This window comes from Helicoverpa armigera, chromosome 13 (genome assembly GCF_030705265.1).
Source record: "Helicoverpa armigera isolate CAAS_96S chromosome 13, ASM3070526v1, whole genome shotgun sequence".
Lineage (NCBI taxonomy): Eukaryota > Metazoa > Arthropoda > Insecta > Lepidoptera > Noctuidae > Helicoverpa > Helicoverpa armigera.
This window is the reverse complement of record NC_087132.1, coordinates 4,373,529-4,395,405: the sequence shown is the minus strand read 5'-3', so window position 1 is coordinate 4,395,405 and position 21,877 is coordinate 4,373,529. Positions and strand designations below refer to the sequence as shown.

The window sequence follows — 21,877 nt, the reverse complement described above, 5'->3', positions numbered from 1 at the left end:
GGACAGCGGGAGATGACTTTTAGTTCCTGCTATAAAGGCAGTTCCTTGGCACTCACTTCATCACTTGTCAGTTTGACAGCGACTGTCTGTTACACTCTGTGGTTGATAAGGTGACATAAGATTTGTATTTATTTATTTTACGTATTCACAGATTTACGTATTACATACACTTCTCGACAAGTATACAAGCGCTTACTCGGGGCACGCCGCGCTATCTTTTAGTTTAAGATTATTTGGCTTTGTTTTATTGAAAGTTAATTAAATCAAGTCTTTTAGACGAGGAGGTAAATAGTTCTGTAGATAATGTTATCAGATATAAGGAATTAGGTTTGTAGTGGTACTGTTTTCAGCTCAACAATGCAAATCTTCGTAAAAACCCTGACGGGTAAGACCATCACCCTCGAGGTGGAGACTTCAGACACTATTGAGAATGTGAAGGCAAAGATTCAGGACAAAGATAGCATCCCGCCAGACCAGCAACGTCTTATCTTCGCCGGTAAACAGTTGGAAGATGGCCGCACACTCACAAACTACCACATTCAGAAGGAATCCACATTCCACTTGGTGGTCAGGCAGACAGGAGGAGGTATAACTTAAAAGTAATATCAGTAGAGCCTGTAATATTCTGTCTTCTATTGTTTACGTTTAAATATCATAAGTCATCATCAAGTTCATGGAGTTAGGTTGCCCGGGTAACTGGGTTGAGATCAGATAGGCAGTTGCTCCTTGTAAAGCGCTTCCAATTTTCCATTTAAATTCATAATGTTTATCATATTTTAGGTTTTATTAGGAACCCTGGACGTGAATTAGCCCAGAAGCCCTTAAGAAAAATGATTTGTCGAAAGTGTTATGGCCGTCTTCCCATGACTGCAACCCATTGTCACAAAGCTAAGTGTGGCTACTCCAGAGACTTACGTCCCAAGCGGGTACATTATTGGTAAATTGTACTAGCCAATGAGTTACATCTGAATGAGCAAGCTTAAGAACATACATGTTTGAAGATAACAAAGATTGTGAAATTGTGTCAGACAAGATGTGCCATTGTGGTTAGTGAAACAAACATATAGATGATTTAAAATTAGTCAAAATCCAATGAGTTATGGTTGTTGGCAATAAAACCATAACAATATATAAAGAAAGATAAAATCTTCCACGTTGAGCGAAAAGTCACTATCAAAATATTTACTAAACTAACTAATTATTATATAGAAATAAAAAATGAGTTTATAACTCATTTTAGATTTTTTCTTTTGGAGGTAGTGACTTTCGCTCTATGGGGACGATTTTATAATCAACGGCAAAGATATTGAGCTGTGACCTTCACCTGCACAGAAGTGATTTATTGGTTTATTGCCTTAATTAAGTGTACAGTGCGCAAAGCGATCCCCACTCTTCAAAATAAATAGTATCTGTAATTTGCATTTCTCTGGTATGTTGATCAAACATATTTCTAAAAGTTTAGTTTTTACTTTCATAAGCATGTAACTTATACTGGCTTCCGCATCTTCTTTAAGAAACTAATTCACTGAAGGCTACACAGTGACGGCTTTATTTATTGTGATTTGATCAATCTTGTAATACTTAGATGACACCTTAAATGTGAAAGTGTGTAGTTGTTTTTAGGTCCCATAACATGTATTGAGATTTCAGATGCTTGTAATATAAAAATTTCTTTTTGAATTTCACCCACTTTGTTGTAGCCTTAATTTAAAGGTCATAAAAGTGTGATAATATTCTTAATGTAGAGATAAAATATGTATATTATATTATATTTTGGATTATATCCCTATAATAGGTACCTATATGGACGTATCTATAAATAATAACTATTTGCAACAAAAAAGCTTGTTTATTTATGGAGTCGCATCAGAAACCTCTAAAGTTATATTTGCTTCTGTCTGTACTGTATTTATTATTAACTACTGGCCTGCCCTCGCTTCGCTTCGGCAACAGAGTTATAGTATGGTTTAGCCAGCGGTTGCAATGTAAGCGAAAAAATGTGTTAATTTACGATACCTCTAAAATTCGTATATTAATTAAGAGGCTCAACAACTACCTAAGTTGTTGAAACCTCTTCATTACAAACATACAAACAAAGATTTCCTCCTTACAGTATTATATTAGGTACCTAGGTGGTATAGGTAGACTAGTGAAGATAAATTAAGTAGGTGCCTATGTATATATATTTCCTTGACTGCCTCGTTGGTCTAGCTGTGGCAAGTGCGGCTGCTGAACACGAGGTCTCGGGTTCGATTCCCGAGTCGGGCCGAAATCGCTTTGTGGGTTTTCTTAAACTTTCACAAAGCAGCCCGTAGTTTGGAAGTTGGTGATTGATTCACCCGTGCATCGGAGAGCACGTAAATGTCGGTCCTGCGCCTGATCTCTCTCCGGTCGTGTCGGTTTACCGTCCCATCGGGCTATGAGAGTTAAGGAATAGTGAGTGCACCTGTGTCTGCGCAAATGCTCGTGCACTATAATATGTCCTGCGTAGTTGGCTAATCTCCTTACATGAGAACAGCCGCCGTAGCCGATAATCGGCTAGGAGGACATCATCATCATATTTCCTTATAAAATAAAAAAATATTAAAACTTAACTGTAAATAAAGCACAATAGCTAATGTTGCGCAATTTAATTCACCTAACTCGCATTTATTTGCGGATTAAAAGGATATTGCACCATGCTCATCCTACACGACGCTATAAAAATATTATGCAATGATCATCAGCTCCAGTCAATTTTGCACAATTCGTAATAAGTATTACGCAATAAGAGCTCTATAATCGTTTTGTATAGTAGTTCGTGCTATACTTCCCTGACACTCGCTTGTCTGCCTGTTATTTTGACAGCGACCGTCTGACTCACTGTGGGTTGATATGACTGATAAGATTCGTATTTATTATTTATCGTAGTAGACGCATCAAATACACATATAAGCGTTTACTCGGTTCGATCTTTTAGTGGTGCTTAATTTGACTTTCTTTTGTTGAAAGTTAATTAAATAAAGTGTATTTAAGACGAGGTGGTAACTTAGTTGTAATAGTATTATCAGTAATAGGGATCTAGGTTTATATTAGTACTGTTTTCAGGTATACCATGCAAATCTTCGTAAAAACCCTGACGGGTAAGACCATCACCCTCGAGGTGGAGGCTTCAGAGACTATTGAGAATGTGAAGGCAAAGATTCAGGACAAAGAGAGCATCCCGCCAGACCAGCAACGTCTTATCTTCGCCGGTAAACAGTTGGAAGATGGCCGCACACTCTCAAACTACAACATTCAGAAGGAATCCACATTCCACTTGGTGCTCAGGCAGACAGGAGGAAGAGGTAAGGATTAACTTCAGTAGAGCCTTTTATATTCTAGGACAAGTAGTCCAATTAGGCAGGTCCAACTTCGAGAAAGAGGTCAACCGCCGAATCCAACTCGGCTGGGCAGCGTTCAGGAAACTACGCAACGTCTTTTCGTCCGACATACCTCAGTGCCTCAAGACGAAAGTCTTCAACCAATGTGTGTTACCAGTGATGACTTGCGCCACCGAAACGTGGTCTTTCAGTATCGGCCTCATCTCAAAGTTCAAAGTCGCTCAACAAGCTATGGAGAGGGCTATGCTCGGTGTTTCTCTACGTGATCGAATCCGAAATGAGGATATCCGTAGAGGAACTAAAGTCACCGATATAGCCCACTGGATTAGCAAGTTGAAGTGGTAATGGGCAGGCCATATTGCTCGCAGAGCAGATGGCCGATGGGATCGAAAAGTGCTGGAGTGGAGACCACGGACTAGCAAGCGCAGCGTAGGACGTCCACCAACAAGGTGGACAGACGACCTTATAAAGGTTACCGGAAGACGCTGCATGCAGGTCGCTTCCAACAGGTATCTGTGGAGATCTAAGGGGGCGGCCTATGTTCAGCAGTGGACGTCCTATGGCTATGAGATGATGACGATGAAATATCATGAGTCTTCATCAAGTTCAAGATATTTTTTTTGTTGTACTTGAAATGATTTGACAACATTCCTTTTTTTCATTTAAATTTATCATATTTCAGGTTGGATTTATGGATCTGATGGTAAACTAGCCCAGAAGCATTTATTAAAGAAAATGATTTGTCGAAAGTGTTATGGTCGTCTTCCCATGGGTGCAACCCATTGTCGTAAAGCTAAGTGTGGCTACTCCACTGACCTACGTCCCAAAAAGGTATGGTGGTGGTACTAATCTACATAAAGCCTATTCTAGATTTAGGGGCTGAATGCCAAAATTGGCTTGTCTCAAACAATTTTTTGGCCAAATCTATACAGCTTTTGACGGCAAAAAAAATTATATTCATCTTGAACATATTTCTGAGAACCCTGTTAATTTGAAAACACGTTTTCGAAAAGTTTTCTCCATACAAAAAAAAAATGAAAATTTATTTCTAAAATGATCTTACAACAAAAATATCTGTATTACTTATCAACGTACATTGATATTTGTAACATTAACGAGTCTAGATGTCATCAGAACTTGGAATACAGGACTTGGTTAATTTCTATTTTTGACTAGGTAGGTACTTAACTCATTAAATGTATGTTCCGAACGTTGCGTCAACAGAGAGTGTTTTGGGTGCATTCAGCCTCTTAAGCCAATGTGTTACATCTGAATGAGCAAGTTTATAAGAATATACAATATGTTTGATTATTGCAAAGATTATTAAATTCCTGATTAATTGTGGCAGAGAGGATGTGCCATTATGGTTTATTAAAAATATTATGAGTTATAGTTGTTTGTGATAACAATAACATGCTAACACTAATATTTTATTTTTCCACAAGATAAAGTTATCTTGTGTAATAGATAAGTGTAATATGTGTCCTAGATTCCCTTTAGGTCCTATAACATGTATGTACCTATTGAGCCTTTAGATGCTCGTAATATTTAAAAAGTAGAATTTCCCGCACCTCGTCATGGCCTGTACCTTTATTTATATCTGTAAGCATCCTAATATATTATAAAATTAATAAAGTTTTTTTTTTCATTTTGTATTATTTTCTTGTAATACGTTCCTATATGTACATACCTATATATGATAAGTAGTAATTTACAACAAATAAGCGTGTTTATTTGCGCAATCGCCTTAGAAACCTCTAGTTATAATTGTTTCTGTACTGTATTTATTATGCATGTCATATTCTTATAATAAACTACCATCTTGAATACATCTGTGAAAAAAAGCAGTTTAAAAACACGCTTTTAGCACGCACTACAAATTACAAAATAATTTGGACAGTAAGTATTTTTTTGTGCGTGCTAAAAGAGTGTTTTTGAACCATCATTTTTATTTTATACCTAAATCATAAGGCTGCATTTCAAATAGCTAATTCGCCATGTTGTATTAAGGCGACGTGATGATATTTTTTAATATATTTCAATTATACCAAGGGGTACATTTCAAATAGCCTGTTCGTTTAATTGGATTTAATTCAGGTGAGTATTTTTTCGTATTCCTGACAGAAAACCCTTTCATTTGATACCCATATCATGGGGATAGAATTTCAAACAGCCAGTCCGCCATATTGGATTTGTAGGTAATGAAGTTTTATAGCTAGTCGTGTATTGTCATCAGAACTCGTCAACAGGAGCGTGTGCAAAATTTCATCAAAATTCAAAGAAGACCAAGAAGTGGGTCAAATTAAGATTCCAAGATTTGCTTACATATCTACATAGTTACAAGTGAAGCTAATATAAGCGTGTTAATAAAAAAAACTAGCATCAAAATCCCTTGCGTTGGTATTCATTTAGTTTTCGTTTTGCGTTTTTTTGGACTTTGTTGACCTCAATAAGGCATTCGATACTGTGAGCAGAGAAGGGCTCCTATTAAGTAATCTGTGGCTATACGCTGTGCTGCAGAGGGTTGGCTGTCCCGCAAAAAGCTATTAAATCAAAGGTTTTTCATGAAGACATGAAAGCCTTTGTTGTTTATAAGGGCAATACATCGGACCCGCTTATCTTGAGAAGAGGAGTCCGGCAGGGTTGTATACTAGCGCCACACTGTTTGGTATATTTTTCTCTGTACTCTTCAATATTTCGCTCTTTAAACCGAAAAACATCGTCAGGATATAATAATATAGATAGATTTATCGAAGACTCCTCCACACTCCCTCACGGCTGCTAACCCGCAGCGGGGTGTGCGTTCGCGCAGCGGAATGTTGTTGAATTTAAAGATTTTAATTATGCAGATAAATTAGTGTAAGACGTTCTATAATTGTGTATGGTAAATAAAAATTTTTGTGTATGCAGCCATTGTGCAGAAATTCACCAAAAACAGATTCCGCTGGGCGAACGTTGGCGAACGTTGTCCTGGCGGAACCTTTTTTAATCCATAGACTTTAGAAGAAAAGAGATGTGTCCAAAAATTTGTGTGTATTTGTGTTTTGTGTATAATTATTTATAAAGTATGAATGAAATCAGTGCATGCATAAACTTCGGAGAAATTCAAGTTTCCGCTACGCGAACGTTTAGTCATTAGCTAGTTTTCATTTAAAGCGCTTACATAGAGAGCTGTAGATTTTTACATAATATGTTGTTTTGAATTTGTTTATATTTGTTTAAAAAACAGATTTAGAAAAAGTCGTAGGGTTTAAAAGATAAAAATATAAACGTAAAATACACTTATTAGGTCTTAGTTCTTAAAGTATGCAGTTTGGAGTCTAGATTTTCACGTTTAAACAAACCCTGTAAGTGTCTGCAACCTGTTGCTACTCCACTGACCTACGTCCCAAAAAGGCATGGTTTTGGTAAATTCTAGATTAAGTTAATGTGTTACATCTGAGTGAGCAAGTATAAGAATATACATGTTTGATAATTATATCAATGATTGTGTAATTCTTGATTAATTGTGTCAGACAAAATGTGCCATTATGGTTGGTGATACAAACATGAATAATTTAAAAAGAGTAAAAATACAAGAGTTACAGCTGTCGGCAATAAAACCATACTATGGAATTTGGAGGTTGATAACAGTAGTTTTTTAAAAAGAAATTCAACAAAAAATGTAAAAGCAATATTGCATTTGCTTAAAAGCTTAAAAAACTATCAAAGCATATAAACTCATCTATTCTGTGGTATGTTGATCAAACATCTTCGTCTTAAACAGACACCGGCTTCCTTAAGAAACTAATTCACTAGCCTGAATAAAAGCAGCATAGGTGTTATTCATATGAAACAATAGCAAAATTTCATCAAACTCTGTTAGTAAGTTTACACACCAGAAGCAACAAACATAGACTCACTCACATACTTTCGCCTTTATTTTATTGTGATTTGGTTGATCTCATTGTTCCCAGATGGCACCGTACATGTGGTGAAATTTATTAATTTTAGAGCGTGAGCAACTCAAGTAAAATAATGTTAAATAAATTAGGCATGTATTTTTTTATGTATATTACAGAAATACCCGGGACCCAAAGACTGGCTTTTATTTCGCACAAAGGTTGAGCATTGCCATCCAACCTGGCAATGCTGCCAGCCTTTTGGGTACTTTACAAGTACTTTACCTTCCTAGTGACAGGGCGAGGAGCAATTTTTTGTATAGATAGTTCAACTCAGATTTGCGCGCGGCCCTATGTGTGCGTCGGCTTGTAAATATACAACTTTCATTCGTGTGACAGTGACGTCGTCCGAGCATGACGTGTTCTTATCACTTTTTCTTATGGGTACAGTCGTTTACGAAAATACTAGTTATTCACGGAGAAATTATTAAGGAGTCAGATAAAGAGTTTCAAAAAAAAAAAACAACATTCAAAGCTTGTTATTATTAAATATAGTTTTTCATTATTTTCTCATAAGTCTTTTCAAATTGACATTGACAGTATCTAAGAATTAAATACTCCTTACATATTTTCTAGCTCGGGGTACGCCGACAATAAATAAAAGTGTGGACTAAGAATGTAAAAAGAGGTATAACCTAGTATAATAATGTAAACAAAATATGTAGGGAATTTCAAAAAATTATATTGCTTCGCATAATGTCGACCAAAATAACAAAATAATGAAACTCATAAATGGACGTTTAAGTAAAATTGATGATGGGATGTGGCGTAATACTTGTCGACATGTACAAAAGAAAAAAGAAGAATACTATAGACATTTTGACATGGAGTCAGAATTTATAATTCACCTTGGAGAGTAGCGAATCCGAAAATTCATCATTTGATTTTTCAAATAGCGATTCATAATCATCTATACATATAATAAATCTGTAGAAAAGTAATTTTTGTACATTGAAGAAATTGACAAGAAAAATAGCCAGCATGTTAAAGGATAACTAACAGAACCCATTTCCATCATTTTTGTAATTTTTGTCTGTTTGTCTGTTTGTTCGTTCGGGATTCACGTAAAATCTACGAATTCAATGCAGACAAGGCTTATATACAAAAATTCTACGTAACTTGGGGTATTACTTACTTTTTGTTTCATCGAAATCGATTCACTCTATCAAAAGATATGATTAATTTTGTGAATTCAAGATGTAAAATATTACGACAAGCAATCTGTTTGTCAAAACTGAGCATTTGAATGTTGTACTTATATTAGTTGATCGGCCTATTATTAATCTTTACACAGAAAATCACACCTTTATAAGTAACTTCGGAAGAGAAAAAAAATATGAAAATTTTGTTTAGCCAAGGTTAAAGTAGCTCCATCTGTGGTACCTAAATAAAATACCTACATCAAATTTGTCAAAGGAGCGAGGTGGTAAATGACAATAAATTACCATACATTCTTTATAGAGGATTATTATTTCAACAGATGGAGTTGTGTATTTTCCGTAATTCACCATATTTTAACACGTAGTGTAATTTTTCGATAGACATTTCAATAGTGTTTGTCAGTTTGCCGAGCCACATCAAAATCCAACTATATTATTACCTTGATGAAAAGAAAATTAATAGTTCTCAGCCAAATTTAAAACGGTGCCATCTAAATTATTTTTTGAACATTATGTCAAAAATGATGACTTTAGTGGAACAATTAATTATCATTTAAACTTACAGATGGAGTTCATATCAGGATTTTTTCATAAACATAGTTAGGTGATCTTCACACTGCCCCGCATCACGCTGCATCTTGCGTGTCGACGCACCTACGCGCGTTCCTGCGGGAGTGCAGATCTGCATCATCGTGCGGGTTTTTCGCGCACTCACGCGCGTAGGTGCGTTTAATGGATTCACGCACGGCGGCTTCCATTTTCAAATATACACGTCACGCCCATTCAAAATCACGCGCGGCACTGCGGGATTCAGTGTGCCATACCTTGCGTTTCGCCCCGCACCTACGCGCGGGGGTGCGTGTTTCTCCGCATGTATGTGCGTGATCCGCATGAACGCGCGTGGATGCATTTTCAGTGTGTTGGACTATGCGTGTTTTCCATACAAACGGAGATATTTCCATACAACGGAAAAAAACGCATCCACGCACTACGCTGCATCATGCGGGGCAGTGTGATAATCGCCTTAAGCTTATCTTCCACTAATGTGGTGACCTTAAAACAAATTACTTTGAGTGAGTAGTATTAAGTAAACCTTAATTATTTTTTCTGATGCAAAATATGTAAACTTAACCCTAGAAGAAATGAGGATCTATCTCTCGCAAGCGCTGCTAAGCGTGAGGTAGGTAATGTAGGATTCTGTAGCTTTAAAAACAAGCCCAGATACAAAGTGCAGATAAGAAATGGGAGCTTTCTCTATTTAATACCATACACACGTAAAATGCTTTATGCGTCTGAAAACGTACAAATTACGTGCCGCATACCAGAGACATGCTTACTTTCAACTTCTGATCGCAAATACACTATTCACGATTACGAACAGTCTCAGTAAGACCCGAGCCAAGTCTAGAAAAACACCTTTTATATAAAACTACGTTTGATGTCATTCAATCACAAAGACAGAATTGTTCTCTGTTGCAAATCCTATCCACCTATATCCTATCCTAATCCAGAATGCATTGCAGGTGTGCATTGCACAAAAACCAATGGTATCCTATTCGAGAAGTCAAAAGAGTTGACCTGCCAACGTCAGCTTCTGCGCTAAGCAAGTGTTCTTAATAGTACCATAAGAATTACATTCATCGTTGAATGAGGTGAATAAATTTTCAGAAACCACAATAACAGTAGGAGCCAAAGCGTATTATCGCTTCATAGAGCTCTGATTGGCCCCAGGTGACCAAGTCAGGTCTGATTTGTTCGTTCATCAGATCTTTGAAAGTGTTTCGGTGGATACTTACTGTCGTCCTGTTTACGTGTGACACAAAATATGGCAAATAAACGTCCTCCGCAAGAGCGAAATTTTCCCGGTGTGCGGTAGTGACGCACAGTATACAACACTTATGTTTCTTCTGATTTGCTTTCTCCACCAAGAAATGACAAATTGCGAGCGTACATTTTGAAAATCTTGGCAAAACTGCAGGTTTCAAGTACGAGCACATGAAGTGGACTCTCACAGATACGTACATTTTGCCTATTCGTGAACTAATGCAAACATTTCGGTGGAGTCCCGGCTTAGGCCACCACATTAGGCGTGCGCGATCCTCGGGCGTGTGAGTAGCGCGGGCGCCGCGCGTGCGTCGCGAGCACGTTGCGTGAGCGTCGCGTTTTGCTGCCCTGCGGCATTTGCAGCGCGCTCGCGGCGCGCACGCACCGCTCTCCTTGACGTTTAACTGTTAAGGCGTTTAGCGCGCGGCGGGGATAGCGGGCGAAGGGGTGAGAACGCAACTCGAGCGCCGCGTGCTCGCCGCGAGCGCGTCGCTTGCACTCTTCACACATACCGCAGGGCAACAAAACGCGACGTTCACGCAGCGCGCTCGCGACGCCCGCGCTACTCACACGCCCGAGGATCGCGCACGCCTAATGTGGGTTCAGCCTTACCATAGTGAGTAAGTGCACAGAAAATCCCCGTCATACCAGTGTTTCTCCCCATTAGTGAAACTATCCTACCCTATGCGCCTGCTGATGATGATGACTCATTTTATCATCCATCTAGCTATTCCCCAACTATGTTGGTGTTGGCTTCCAGTCACCGAATCTGTTAGCGTACCAATATTTTGCTTGGAGCGACTACCTATCTACCTATCTTCAATCCAGTCAACTACACAAGACGATATCCATGGTAAGACTAGCAGACTTTCTGGCTTCTGATTAGTCGCAGCAGCTGCAGAAAATGTACAAATGACAGCTTTGTCAGACTCAAAGCATATAGACATAGATTAAAGCTGTTTCCTGTGAAAATTACTTACGCACCATACGTAATAATTTTCCAAATTGGCTGACTACCTAGATCCAGAGATATTCACAACGTCACAAACTTGACTTCTTTTGTTTAGATAAATGGTCACATCCACAACACAACCTTGATCAATGAATCTATGCGACTGCTAAGTGCTAATCCTAATTATACTGTCACGTGAAAGAATGCACCTACGGGATAAGTAGTATTTTTACTATTCTATATTGCCCACGCAGACGAAGTTGCGGGCAACAGCTAGTTATAAATAAATAAACATTAAATTACGTAATAACTGTTTTGCTTTAAACACCCGTATACAACCCCTACATAACTGTATTGTACCCGACTGTACCTCTTGTCACGCACACAAAGTCACTGTATATGTACAAGGATTACCCACACATAAGGCCGCGCGCACGACTTAGTTGAACTTACTATACCTGTTTAATTAACTTTATTTAAAATAAAGTTAAGTACATTTGTTAATGTTTTAAATTTGAATTGAATTGCCTAACTTAGGTAATTGGTAACTTTTGAAGTGCTTACCTAAATAGGTACTCGTAGATGTGCTGTGATGTGAAAATGTTTAGTTTTTTATTTGATTAAGTATTGAAGACTGGCGAGATCACGACATGTAAACTGGGCCCCGATTCTCCTAAGTTAATAATGTCAAAATCGAATAGAAAACGAATCGCAATATGATCGTAATAGCAGTTTTAACCATATCGGGCATTCTGCTACTAATAAAAGACCAATCGTATTCGATTGACATTTGATTGGTGTGCAATTGGTCTGCTATTTTGATGATTTTGGTCTACACGGTAGTTTGCTGTACAATCATTTTGCAATCGTAAATCATTTGCAGATAAAATGATTCATTATTGAATGACAGAAAAGGATAAAAACGTTTATTTCAAAGAAAAAATAGCGGAATGCCACATACGCTTCAATCGTAATCGAGTCGGGATTGGGTCTCAGTCGAATCGAGTCGAACGTCAATCGAAGGTCGCTTAAGTAAAATTAGGAGAATCGGGCCCCTGCAGTCAGTGTCTACAGGTGCCTTAATTCAACATTGTTTAAATCAGCATTGACATTTTATTAAGTATACACATTAACATAATATAACTATAGGTATGTATTATAATAGTACATCTTTATAACCTGGTAGCAATAACTCGCAATGGGCGTAAGTAATTAGTAATTACCCAAAATCCCGTGTACCGTACTTATATTATTTTATTCGTATTTCGGTTTTTGGACATGAGGCCGTTCAGGTATTACTGTGCACTATAGAGGGGGTGGGGGATCATGTTTTGCTTATTTTGGATGACATGGGGGTAGGGGAGTCCAGATGATGATTACGTCATCGATAGTTATTTACTTTTTATCACGCATACGTTTAGGCACTCGCTTTAGAATCGATTCGGGGAATTACCGCGCGCTGTTCACTTGTCTAAATTTCTTCTGTCAGTATATTGTTTTATTCGGATACTATATCATTATAATTATAATATAAAAAAATCACATTTTTAATTGAAAAATGTTTACGTAAGCATGGGGGGATGTAAAAGCTTTACTTACTTTTGCTGACAAGGGGGTGCGGGGGTAATAATTGTAATAAATCTGCTTACGTAATATTTGAACGGTATCCTATCCTATCCTCAGCCCCGGATCTAGGGGGGGGCAAGCCGGGGCCCATGCCCCGGGCGGCAAAATCAAGCGGCTGCCTCATTTTAAATCCCACATCATAGATGACCATAATAGTTACCTAGGGCCATCTTAACCATGGTGCAGGGTGAGTGAATAACCCAGGCGCCTCGGTCTCAGGGGCGCCGCCGGACGCCCCACCACCAGGAAATTTCGATGAAATTACACCCGTTTGATAAGGAGGTTCCATTGTATCATGATACTGACAGACAAGCAAAGTTTCTAAAAAAGTCGCCTTCGCTTTGTTCAATCGATCATTTTGATTATTTTTCACTTTTAACATCCTCCAACTAAGTGAAAAAATTCTCGCTCGCTACGCTCGCGGCTAATTTACAATTTGTGTGCTATTTTTCTGATGGTTTATTATTTTTATTGACGCACCGAATCAACGAACACAAATGGCACTCGCTCTAATCACGGTTTCTTTTTAGTTGTACATAATTCACAGTTTAATTTGTGAGTCTTCAAACAAATTAGTAAAAATATAAGTTACAGTTGTTGGCAATAAAACCATTACATAGGTAGGTAGGACTTAAAGTCGATACTAAAATTGTATCTTGTATCTTTCCTTAAGATGAGTAATATTTGTAATATTTGCTTAAATGAGTGGTGACACCATGGTATGTTGACACCATCTTTGTACAAGTAAACTTATACTGACTTCCACCAGCGGCTTCCTTATGCAGTGCTTCCCTCACCTGCATAAAAGCGGTATGGGTGTTATTCGGATGAAGCAATATTATCTATTGCAAAATTTTATCAAAATCCGTTACCTACTCAGTTTGCACACCAGAAGCATGTAACCACAGATTATATAATAGTTACTACGTAACAGATAAATCACTCCATACAAAAAAGTCCATACCTACTGTTATAAGCACCTACAAGTTCCCAAACTACCTACAAATTCATAGCTGCGTTAGAAAATGAACCTTAAAAACTCCAGCGCTCGATTGTTATTTCAATGCGATAGCGCACAGTTCAGTGACCGCGACCGTGCCGATAGCGAGCGTAGGGTTGCCTCTTACAATTAAATAGGGAAACAAAGTTACGCTTATTTGTAACTGACTTCCCGAATCAATGGAGGTGCGTAACTACTTTTCGAGCACAGAACACGCAAGTATTCTATACTTACCTATTACCCCTGGCACAACACCGCTGACCGCTCATACATACCTACTTACCCAAAATTGGTTTCTGCGCAGCGATATACATATGGAATGTTCCAAGCCACCATTTAGTTGGACGAGAACTATACCTACTTATACTCGAAATGTTTTTAGCTACAAAACTCGGTAATCATTGCGTGTATAACTAAGTATACGGTATAAGTATCTAAAGTATAAGTCGCTTATTTTTAAAATGACAAAGAAGATAAGTATTTTTACTTAAAAATAGAAACCTATGTATGAATATGTATTTATTTCATACCTATGTATTCTATGTATTGTATGTAAAATATTTCTAAATGCCTATACATATATAATAGGAAACCTTTATATTTTCCTACAATAGTCACATATACACCTACACAAATCAAAATAGTTCTTTAGTTTATTAGATAATTTTAAAAACCAAATAAAAAATAAACAATAACTGAGAGATGTAGACACATCTCTAGGTGAAGGGAAAAACGAAAGCTTTATATTTTTTTCTTTTACTTGATCTGCAACCAAGCACAGCACATAACTGGCCAGAGGTCGTCATGTTCAAAAATAAAAATAATAAACATAAAACGCGCGCGTCGCGAGCTTCTGTCGAAAGCCCTGTGCCGCGTGGGGCTACCGGTAACCCAGCGAGCGGTAGGCATTTATCGCGCGCAAGTACGTCGAGTGACAGAGGCCTGATGTAACACCGTAAATGTGATGAAATTGTGTGGTTGCCTTTAGGTCCTATAACATGTATTGACATTTCAGATGCTCGTAATATAAAAGTTATATTTAAATTTCTCTAGCTTAAGTGATGTATTTTTTGATTTTGTGTGATTTCCGTACAATATATGTAGGTACCTAAGTATAAATAATAATTATTTACAACCAAATGCGTATTTATTTACGGAATAGCATTAGAAACCTTCAAAACTATTACTGCAAACTACTGTATTTGTTATGCATGTCAAATTCTTCTAATAAACCTCCGTCTTGAGTCTCTGTTGGTCAGTCAGTAAGTCAATTTCGCACTTTGCATGCCAAAAGCAACAAACATAGGTACACACACACTTACACACTTATAGTTATCGGCACGAATCTTGAGCTCTAACCTTCACCTGCGCAGAAGTAATTTATTGGGTCCCTTTTGTGGTATGAAGTGAGGCGCGGGGGCGGGCTAAAGCGGTGATTGGCCCGCAGTGCATCGCGTCATAGCCGTCACTCGAGATTGGTTCTTTGCTAATAAATCACTTCTGAGCAGATGTAGGTCAGAGCTCAAGATTCGTGCCGATAACTATATGCGATTGAAGGATGGTGAGGAAGAGGTAGACCGAGGAAAAGATGGATTGATTGCCTGAAAGAGGACATGAAGCAGAAGGGAGTGGATGTAAGTATGACGTCTGACAGAGGAATGGAAGAAATAGACAAGTTGCGCCGAGCCCAAATTTCGTGGGAACGGTACAGGGGCCCGATTCTTCTAATTTTACTTAAGCAACATACGATTCACGTTCGACTGCGATCCAATCCCGACTCGATTACGATTGAAACGTATGTGGCATTCCGCTATTTTTTCTTTGAAATAAACGTTTTTCTCCTTTTCTGTCATTCAATAATGAATCATTTTGTCTGCAAATGATTAACTATAGCAATATGATTGCAGAGCAAACTACCGTACCTATAGACCAAAATCACCAAAATAGCAGACCAATCGCAAACCAATCGAATGTCGTTGGAATACGTTTGGTCTTATATTAGTAGCAGAATGCCCGATATGGTTAAAACTACAATTGCGATCATATTGCGATTCGATTTCTATTCGATTTTGACATTATTAACTTGAGGAGAATCGGGCCCCAGGAAGATGATGATGGGTGCTGGCGGGGATGCTGCTCGACGACGAGGGTGCCGGCAATAACAAGGTTTCGGGGTGTCATTTCCTATTCTTAAGGCGCCGGTGGATCCGGACTGCCGTACCACTTTTTTGTTTGTAGGCATCGCTCAGTTCCGCCTAGGACGCGGTGTACTGCTAGCCGGACTTCACTGTAGATGCCTAAAATTTGTGGCCTCCAGCCATGCCAAGGGCATGCAATACCGGTTAACCGGTTTCGTTTTTTGCGAGTTTTAAATTACCGGTAAAAATAATATGAAACCGGTAATTTACCGGTTTTTACGTTTTTCTGATAAAATATAGGAATTGTTCATTTAACGTCAAAACTTTGTTATGTAGCCTGAATATAATGTAATGTTGCATACCTACATTACGTATTGTAAGAGTGTTCAAGTTGGTGTTTTTTCGGAAAGTAAACTTGTGTGTCCTTAACTATCTCTAGGTTAGATACAAATCTTCTTTCTCATCTTAATTTATAAAATGTAAACAAATTGTATTCATTCGGTTATTCTGTTTTTCCTCATAGCTGTCAGCTCATACTAGGTACAAAGTAGCTAATGCTTATTTTACCTACTCTATGACCTTACTGAGCAAGAGCTTTTACTTCACCAACTTGCGGACAGCTCTGAGGACACGGTGGAGCACACAGTCCAGGTGTGCACTGCTTGGGAAGGGTACCGCCGTGTTGTCGTCGAGGCAATAGGCAGCGGCGACCTTTCGCGTCCTTCCCTGGTTCAAGCCATGGTCCGGAGCTTGAGGGAATGAGAAGCCGTCGTCTCCTTCTGGAAGCAGTCATGCTCGAGAAGGAGACGGCGGAGCGACTGCGAGTAGCACCTCTCATCCCAGCCGCTGTAGTGGACCAGGAAGACACCACGGGCGCCAAGGGTCGAGAGACGACTCCCGGCCACCATAGGCGTCGGTCTGTGGGCTTTGAGTTCGGGTGGCTCATCGTTCCACCGTCTGCATAGACAACAGACCCGTGTCAGCGGCGCGCGTTGTTCCACGGGCTCCTCAGGGAGATGTCAGCAAACCCAGTGGGGCCCAGCAGGGCCAAGGCCTGCCGGGGCTGCGGGATTGTTCGAAAGAGTTACCGCGACCCTGGTCCATAAAACGTCATTTGATGATTTAACATAAAAAAGGGCTTTCACCTCAATTTAATTTTTTTTTTCGGTAATTCTTAACGTTTATCCCATCTTATGACGGGGTCGGCTTGCCGTATCTTCCTTCTTCCACTTCGCTCTATCCTCCTGAATAGACATCTTCCTCTTCGAGTTCGCAGATTTTCATGTCATTCATACGACACTCAACCACCACGGTTTCGGCCTGCCTTTGCGCCTTTGACAGGGTATATTGAGATTGAGTATCAGATTCACACTACCGATGTCCTCAGGTGTCACTCCTTTTTACATGTCCGTACCATCGCAGCCGTTTCTCTTGCATTTTGTCGGCGACATCGCGTACGGATGGTACTGACATGTTTTTTGTTACGGTCCACTTCACCAAAAACGTTTACCACCTTTATACTTTGCATATTTATTTAGTTTTTGCTTTAAGACTACCCAATCTTATTGTTACAATATCACATTTTAAAAAAATTACAAAAATTACCGTTTTACCGGTTTACCGGTAAAAATATTTTTATTACCGATTTTTTACCGGTAATTTTCGTTTTACCGAAATTGCATGCCCTATGCCACACTACCGAAACCCATGTGAGTGCGGGTCGTTTTTGTAGGTACAGAAAAATCTTTCGGTTACGGCGGTTTACGGGTGGTTTGTATTACATTGATAAATGGTATTTATTTTGCAAATACGTCAAAAAAATACTATAATAATGGGTCGATTTACCTACGTTACTTTTTGACATAGTAATCTGGCCCACACATTAGGACCATTTTCTCAACTTATTATACCGTGTAATAACCCATTCTCAAAAAGAAAACCGCCCTACAACCTATTCTATATCTATTTATAATAAATTGATTGTGCTTCTGACATACGCGATTACATATTTCAAAACGAAACTTTTGGTGCCATTGTTGGTGCGTTCAGAAGTCATGAAGGGAAGAACGTGTCCCATTTTCTGAATATTAAATTTAACTATTACATAGGAAATTAATACATTCAATTTTTACCTGTTACCCAAAAAAACCTTATATTTTAAACGTATTATTATAATTTAATTTTTGATATTGGAAAAAAAAATTGTGCTGCATTACATTTCAAAACGCACCTTCTGATAAGTACTTGTTTCGTAATCGCTCGATTTTCAGGCACTGTGCGAGTTTAAAGTAGATTTTCTTTCCATAAAATCTTAAAATGTATCATCAACTTAGCCGTGCTACTGGAAGGCTGGTTGCCTCAACCCACTTGCAAAGTCCGCTTTTCCCCGTGGTAAGTTTTTACTAAGAACAGCTAATGGTTACTTTTATCTCAAGGTGTTCCCATGCTTATGACGGTAATATTTCTGGTACATAGGCACCAATTGCTTTACAACGAGTGGAACCGCCAACCATCCAGTACAACACTACTCACATGTCGACTGTAGCAGACGCTTGCCCAGCACCTGGCAAGACTAGGCTGATCCCCGGCACCAACACTCCCTACGCCCCCGTATCGGATAAGATTCGTCAACTACAGAAGCAGTTCCAGGTAAAAACAAAAAATATAAATTTTATTAACATCAGAGTTGATGAAAATACTGACTCATAGTAATTAATATCATTTGTTTTCTTATTACGATAAGTGGCTTTGACCAACCCTGCCTGGAAGACCACGTTGATTGTGAAGTATAATGTGTAGTTTAATCACTGTGGACCAATTAATAATGTTACGAAGATTGCTTAAATTGGTCACTTTGTGTTGCCTGCCTATCCTTTTTCCTGTTATGTGAAGAAAATAAAAAGTCTAATAAACCGCCAAACAATTTGCATATAAAGCCCAATACTCAGCTGCTTCCCTCTAGACAGGAAGCTACCATAGTTTCGGAGAAGACTACAGATTGTCAAAGAAGTAGAACAAAGACGGTTCTGTAACTTTACAGCTTCCGCATCAAAATTTTCTAATGGAGGTTATTTTAGAAACAGCTGATCCGCTAAGCTTAGGTATAAAATTTGTCAATATCTGATTTATTTTAAACAAATATGGGGCATATATATACGCCATGCTAAATACGACATAGCAAAATTCAAAGTGAAGATTATGAAAACCGTCATTGTTCTATGACTATGAAAAGATGATTATTTTTTTCTCCATTTATAAGTATTTGTGGTAAAATTTAATAAATTCTAAGTTTTTATGGTTATAGAAAGGTAGGTGAATAGCAGGATAGTGTAATCCACTAATAATTATAATTGCACAACTCCTAAACTGATTTCGATTTTTGTACACATATTATGGTGTATATCTTATAGCCTGAGATAGGACAGACTGGGATCTGGGATCTACCACATGACACCTTAGTGAACTGCCCATTTAGATATCAATGTTGATATACAGGATAACTTTTTAAGCAGTGCACAAATAAAAAGTGTGGTTCAGTAAGAGAACATATTATTTGCATTATGGGTAAAAAAAGTATAACTTTCTTATCTGCGTTAAAATCTTTCAAACGAGGCCCATTTAGTTGGTGTTGGTGCACATGCGATAGTAGCCAACTCGCTTCCAAAACGTACCTTAAAGAATTACGTAGTATGACGTAATTGTCGTTACCTGTCACTTCACCGACCCACCGCCGTATGATCATAAAATAATCATCTTTCTTTTCCAATTTTTTTTTGTACTTAAACATCAAAGTATGTATATGTATAGATATGTATCGATGAGACTTGGTTTAACAATAAGTTGTCAAAGGAGAACATTCATTTCGTACCCAAAACTGAAAGTGCCGGCCAGAAAAAAAAAATTGTAGATTCTCGTAGAGAATAATGCCCTGAAGAATTTTTACTATTACAAGAATTGCCTACAATTAACCCCCAGGCTGCTATTTGACTTTGAAAATACCAAAAATCCCAATCCCAATGTTTAGAGCATTGTTTAGAGCCCGTAATGGGCTCAAACTGGAAAAGGCAGCCGCTGCCTTCAAACGACTCCTGCCCGACCTGGGAAGTCATCAAATGACCCCCCTCTCGCCATGAGAAAGTCAGACTCTTACTGACTAAAACCCATCATGGGGAAACCAGGGCCGCGATAATCCTTTCGAAGAATCCCACAGCCCCGATAGGCCTTGTCCCCGCAAAAATATCGTACTATTCTTGTCGAGGATGCCCTGAAGATTTTTTATATTGTAAGGAACGTCTTCGGTTAACCCTCAGACTGCTATTTGAGTTTATCGTGAATAAAAATCTATACTTGAATGTTACGGCAAATAACGTCCAGTATCTTTTTAACTAATCGAACGTCTAGTAACTCTTTCGAATAATCCCGCAGCCCCGGCAGGTTTTGGTCAGCTGGGGTTTGCTGACACTCTCTTGTTTCCAAGAGAAAAACGGAGGGACGAAGAGCGACTCGAAATTCTATAGGGGCGAGGGGGAATGGGATGCCTTCGTCTCCTTCTGTGAAGCATGCCAGAGAAGGAGGCGGTGGAATAACTGAGAGTTCACGCCTCTCATCCCAGCCGCTGAGGTGGACGTGGAAGACACCACGCGCGTCGGGTGTCGAGAAGACTCCCGCCACCGTAGACGTCGGTCTGTGAGCGGTGAGTTTAGAGAGGCTCATCGTCCCTTCGCCGCCTTGGAGACTACAGGCCCGTGTCGGCGGCGAGCGTTGACCCAAGCCCTCCTCAGACAGTCAGCAAACCCCAGTGGGGCCCACCAGGGTCAGAACCTGCCGGGGCTGCGAGATTGTGCGAAAGAGTTACCGCGGCCCTGGTACAATATCAGAAGGAACATGATGGGTTTAAATCAGTAAGTCTCCTCGGTGTAGCAGGAGGGGAGGGGGGGGTATATGGTAGATGTTCAATGAGTTAAAAAAACACTTTGGACGTTATTTGCTGTAACATTCAAGTATACATTTTTATTCACGATAAACTCAAATAGCATTCTGAGGGTTAACCGAAGACGTTCCTTACAATAGTAAAAAATCTTCAGGGCATCCTCGACAAGAATCGTACGATATTTTTGCGGGGACAAGGCCTATCGCGGCTGCGGGATTGTTCGAAAAAATTACCGTGGCCCTGGTTTCCCCATGATGGGTTTTAGTCAGTAAGAGTCTGACTTTCCCACAGCGAGAGGCCCCCATTTGATGACTTCCCAGGTCGGGCAGGAGTCGTTTGAAGGCATCGGCTCGCCTTTCCAGTTTGGGGCCGTAATGTAATGCTCCAAACATTGTGGGATTTTTTGGGGTTTTCAAAGTCAAATAGCAGCCCAGGGGTTAATTGTAGACAATTCTTGTAATAGTAAAAAATCTTTAGGGCATTATCCTCTACAAGAATCTACTATTTTTTTCTTCTGGCCGGCACTTTCATTTTTGGGTACAAAATGTTCGAGACTTGAATGATCTCCTTTGCACACTGGTTAAAAAATATTTCTTTATTTTGTTTGTACAATAAAAACAAAAGAACACCCCTGAATTTGTCAGGGCTTTGTGTTGACTATCTGTAATCTACGTTTTAAATTATCATATGCCTTGTTTTCTGTGTTTCAGAAAGAAGATGATGTGCCCGTGTTCCTGAAGGGAGGCCCTCTCGATGGTATCCTGTACCGATTGACCATGGCTCTCTGCATTGTGGGCCTTGTTGGTGTTGGCCACACCATCTACACCCATGCTGTACCCAAGAAGTAAATACATGAATAAATCAATTTCTAAATTATGTATTAGCTGCCTGTGTTAAGTGTGTCTCAGCACTGTGATTAGAAATATATACCATGTAAAACAGTC

General features: G+C 39.0%; 2 protein-coding genes across 2 annotated transcripts; both read left to right on the top strand.

The window, feature by feature from the left end:
* Positions 1 to 12: 12 nt before the first annotated feature.
* Positions 13 to 7,440, top strand: LOC110371623 (polyubiquitin). The gene is given in 5 exon segments (XM_064037454.1): positions 13 to 110; positions 351 to 599; positions 3,088 to 3,326; positions 4,045 to 4,193; positions 7,319 to 7,440. Coding segments are annotated over 5 exon segments (756 nt in total). The 3' UTR covers positions 7,340 to 7,440.
* A 10,779-nt stretch (positions 7,441 to 18,219) lies between these two features.
* On the top strand, positions 18,220 to 21,877 carry LOC110371665 (cytochrome c oxidase subunit 7A-related protein, mitochondrial). Its single transcript, XM_021328014.3, has 3 exons — positions 18,220 to 18,394; positions 18,479 to 18,652; positions 21,644 to 21,877. Exons 1-3 carry the CDS (start codon positions 18,320 to 18,322, stop codon positions 21,779 to 21,781), a joined length of 387 nt encoding a protein of 128 aa, XP_021183689.1. The 5' UTR covers positions 18,220 to 18,319; the 3' UTR covers positions 21,782 to 21,877.

Bases quoted from the DNA above. Each gene is read 5' to 3' on its own strand.
- LOC110371665 (XM_021328014.3), top strand. From the start codon at position 18,320: ATGTATCATCAACTTAGCCGTGCTACTGGAAGGCTGGTTGCCTCAACC. The intron at 18,395-18,478 runs GTAAGTTTTTAC...TCTGGTACATAG, and splicing joins AAAGTCCGCTTTTCCCCGTG to GCACCAATTGCTTTACAACG. The intron at 18,653-21,643 runs GTAAAAACAAAA...TCTGTGTTTCAG, and splicing joins AACTACAGAAGCAGTTCCAG to AAAGAAGATGATGTGCCCGT.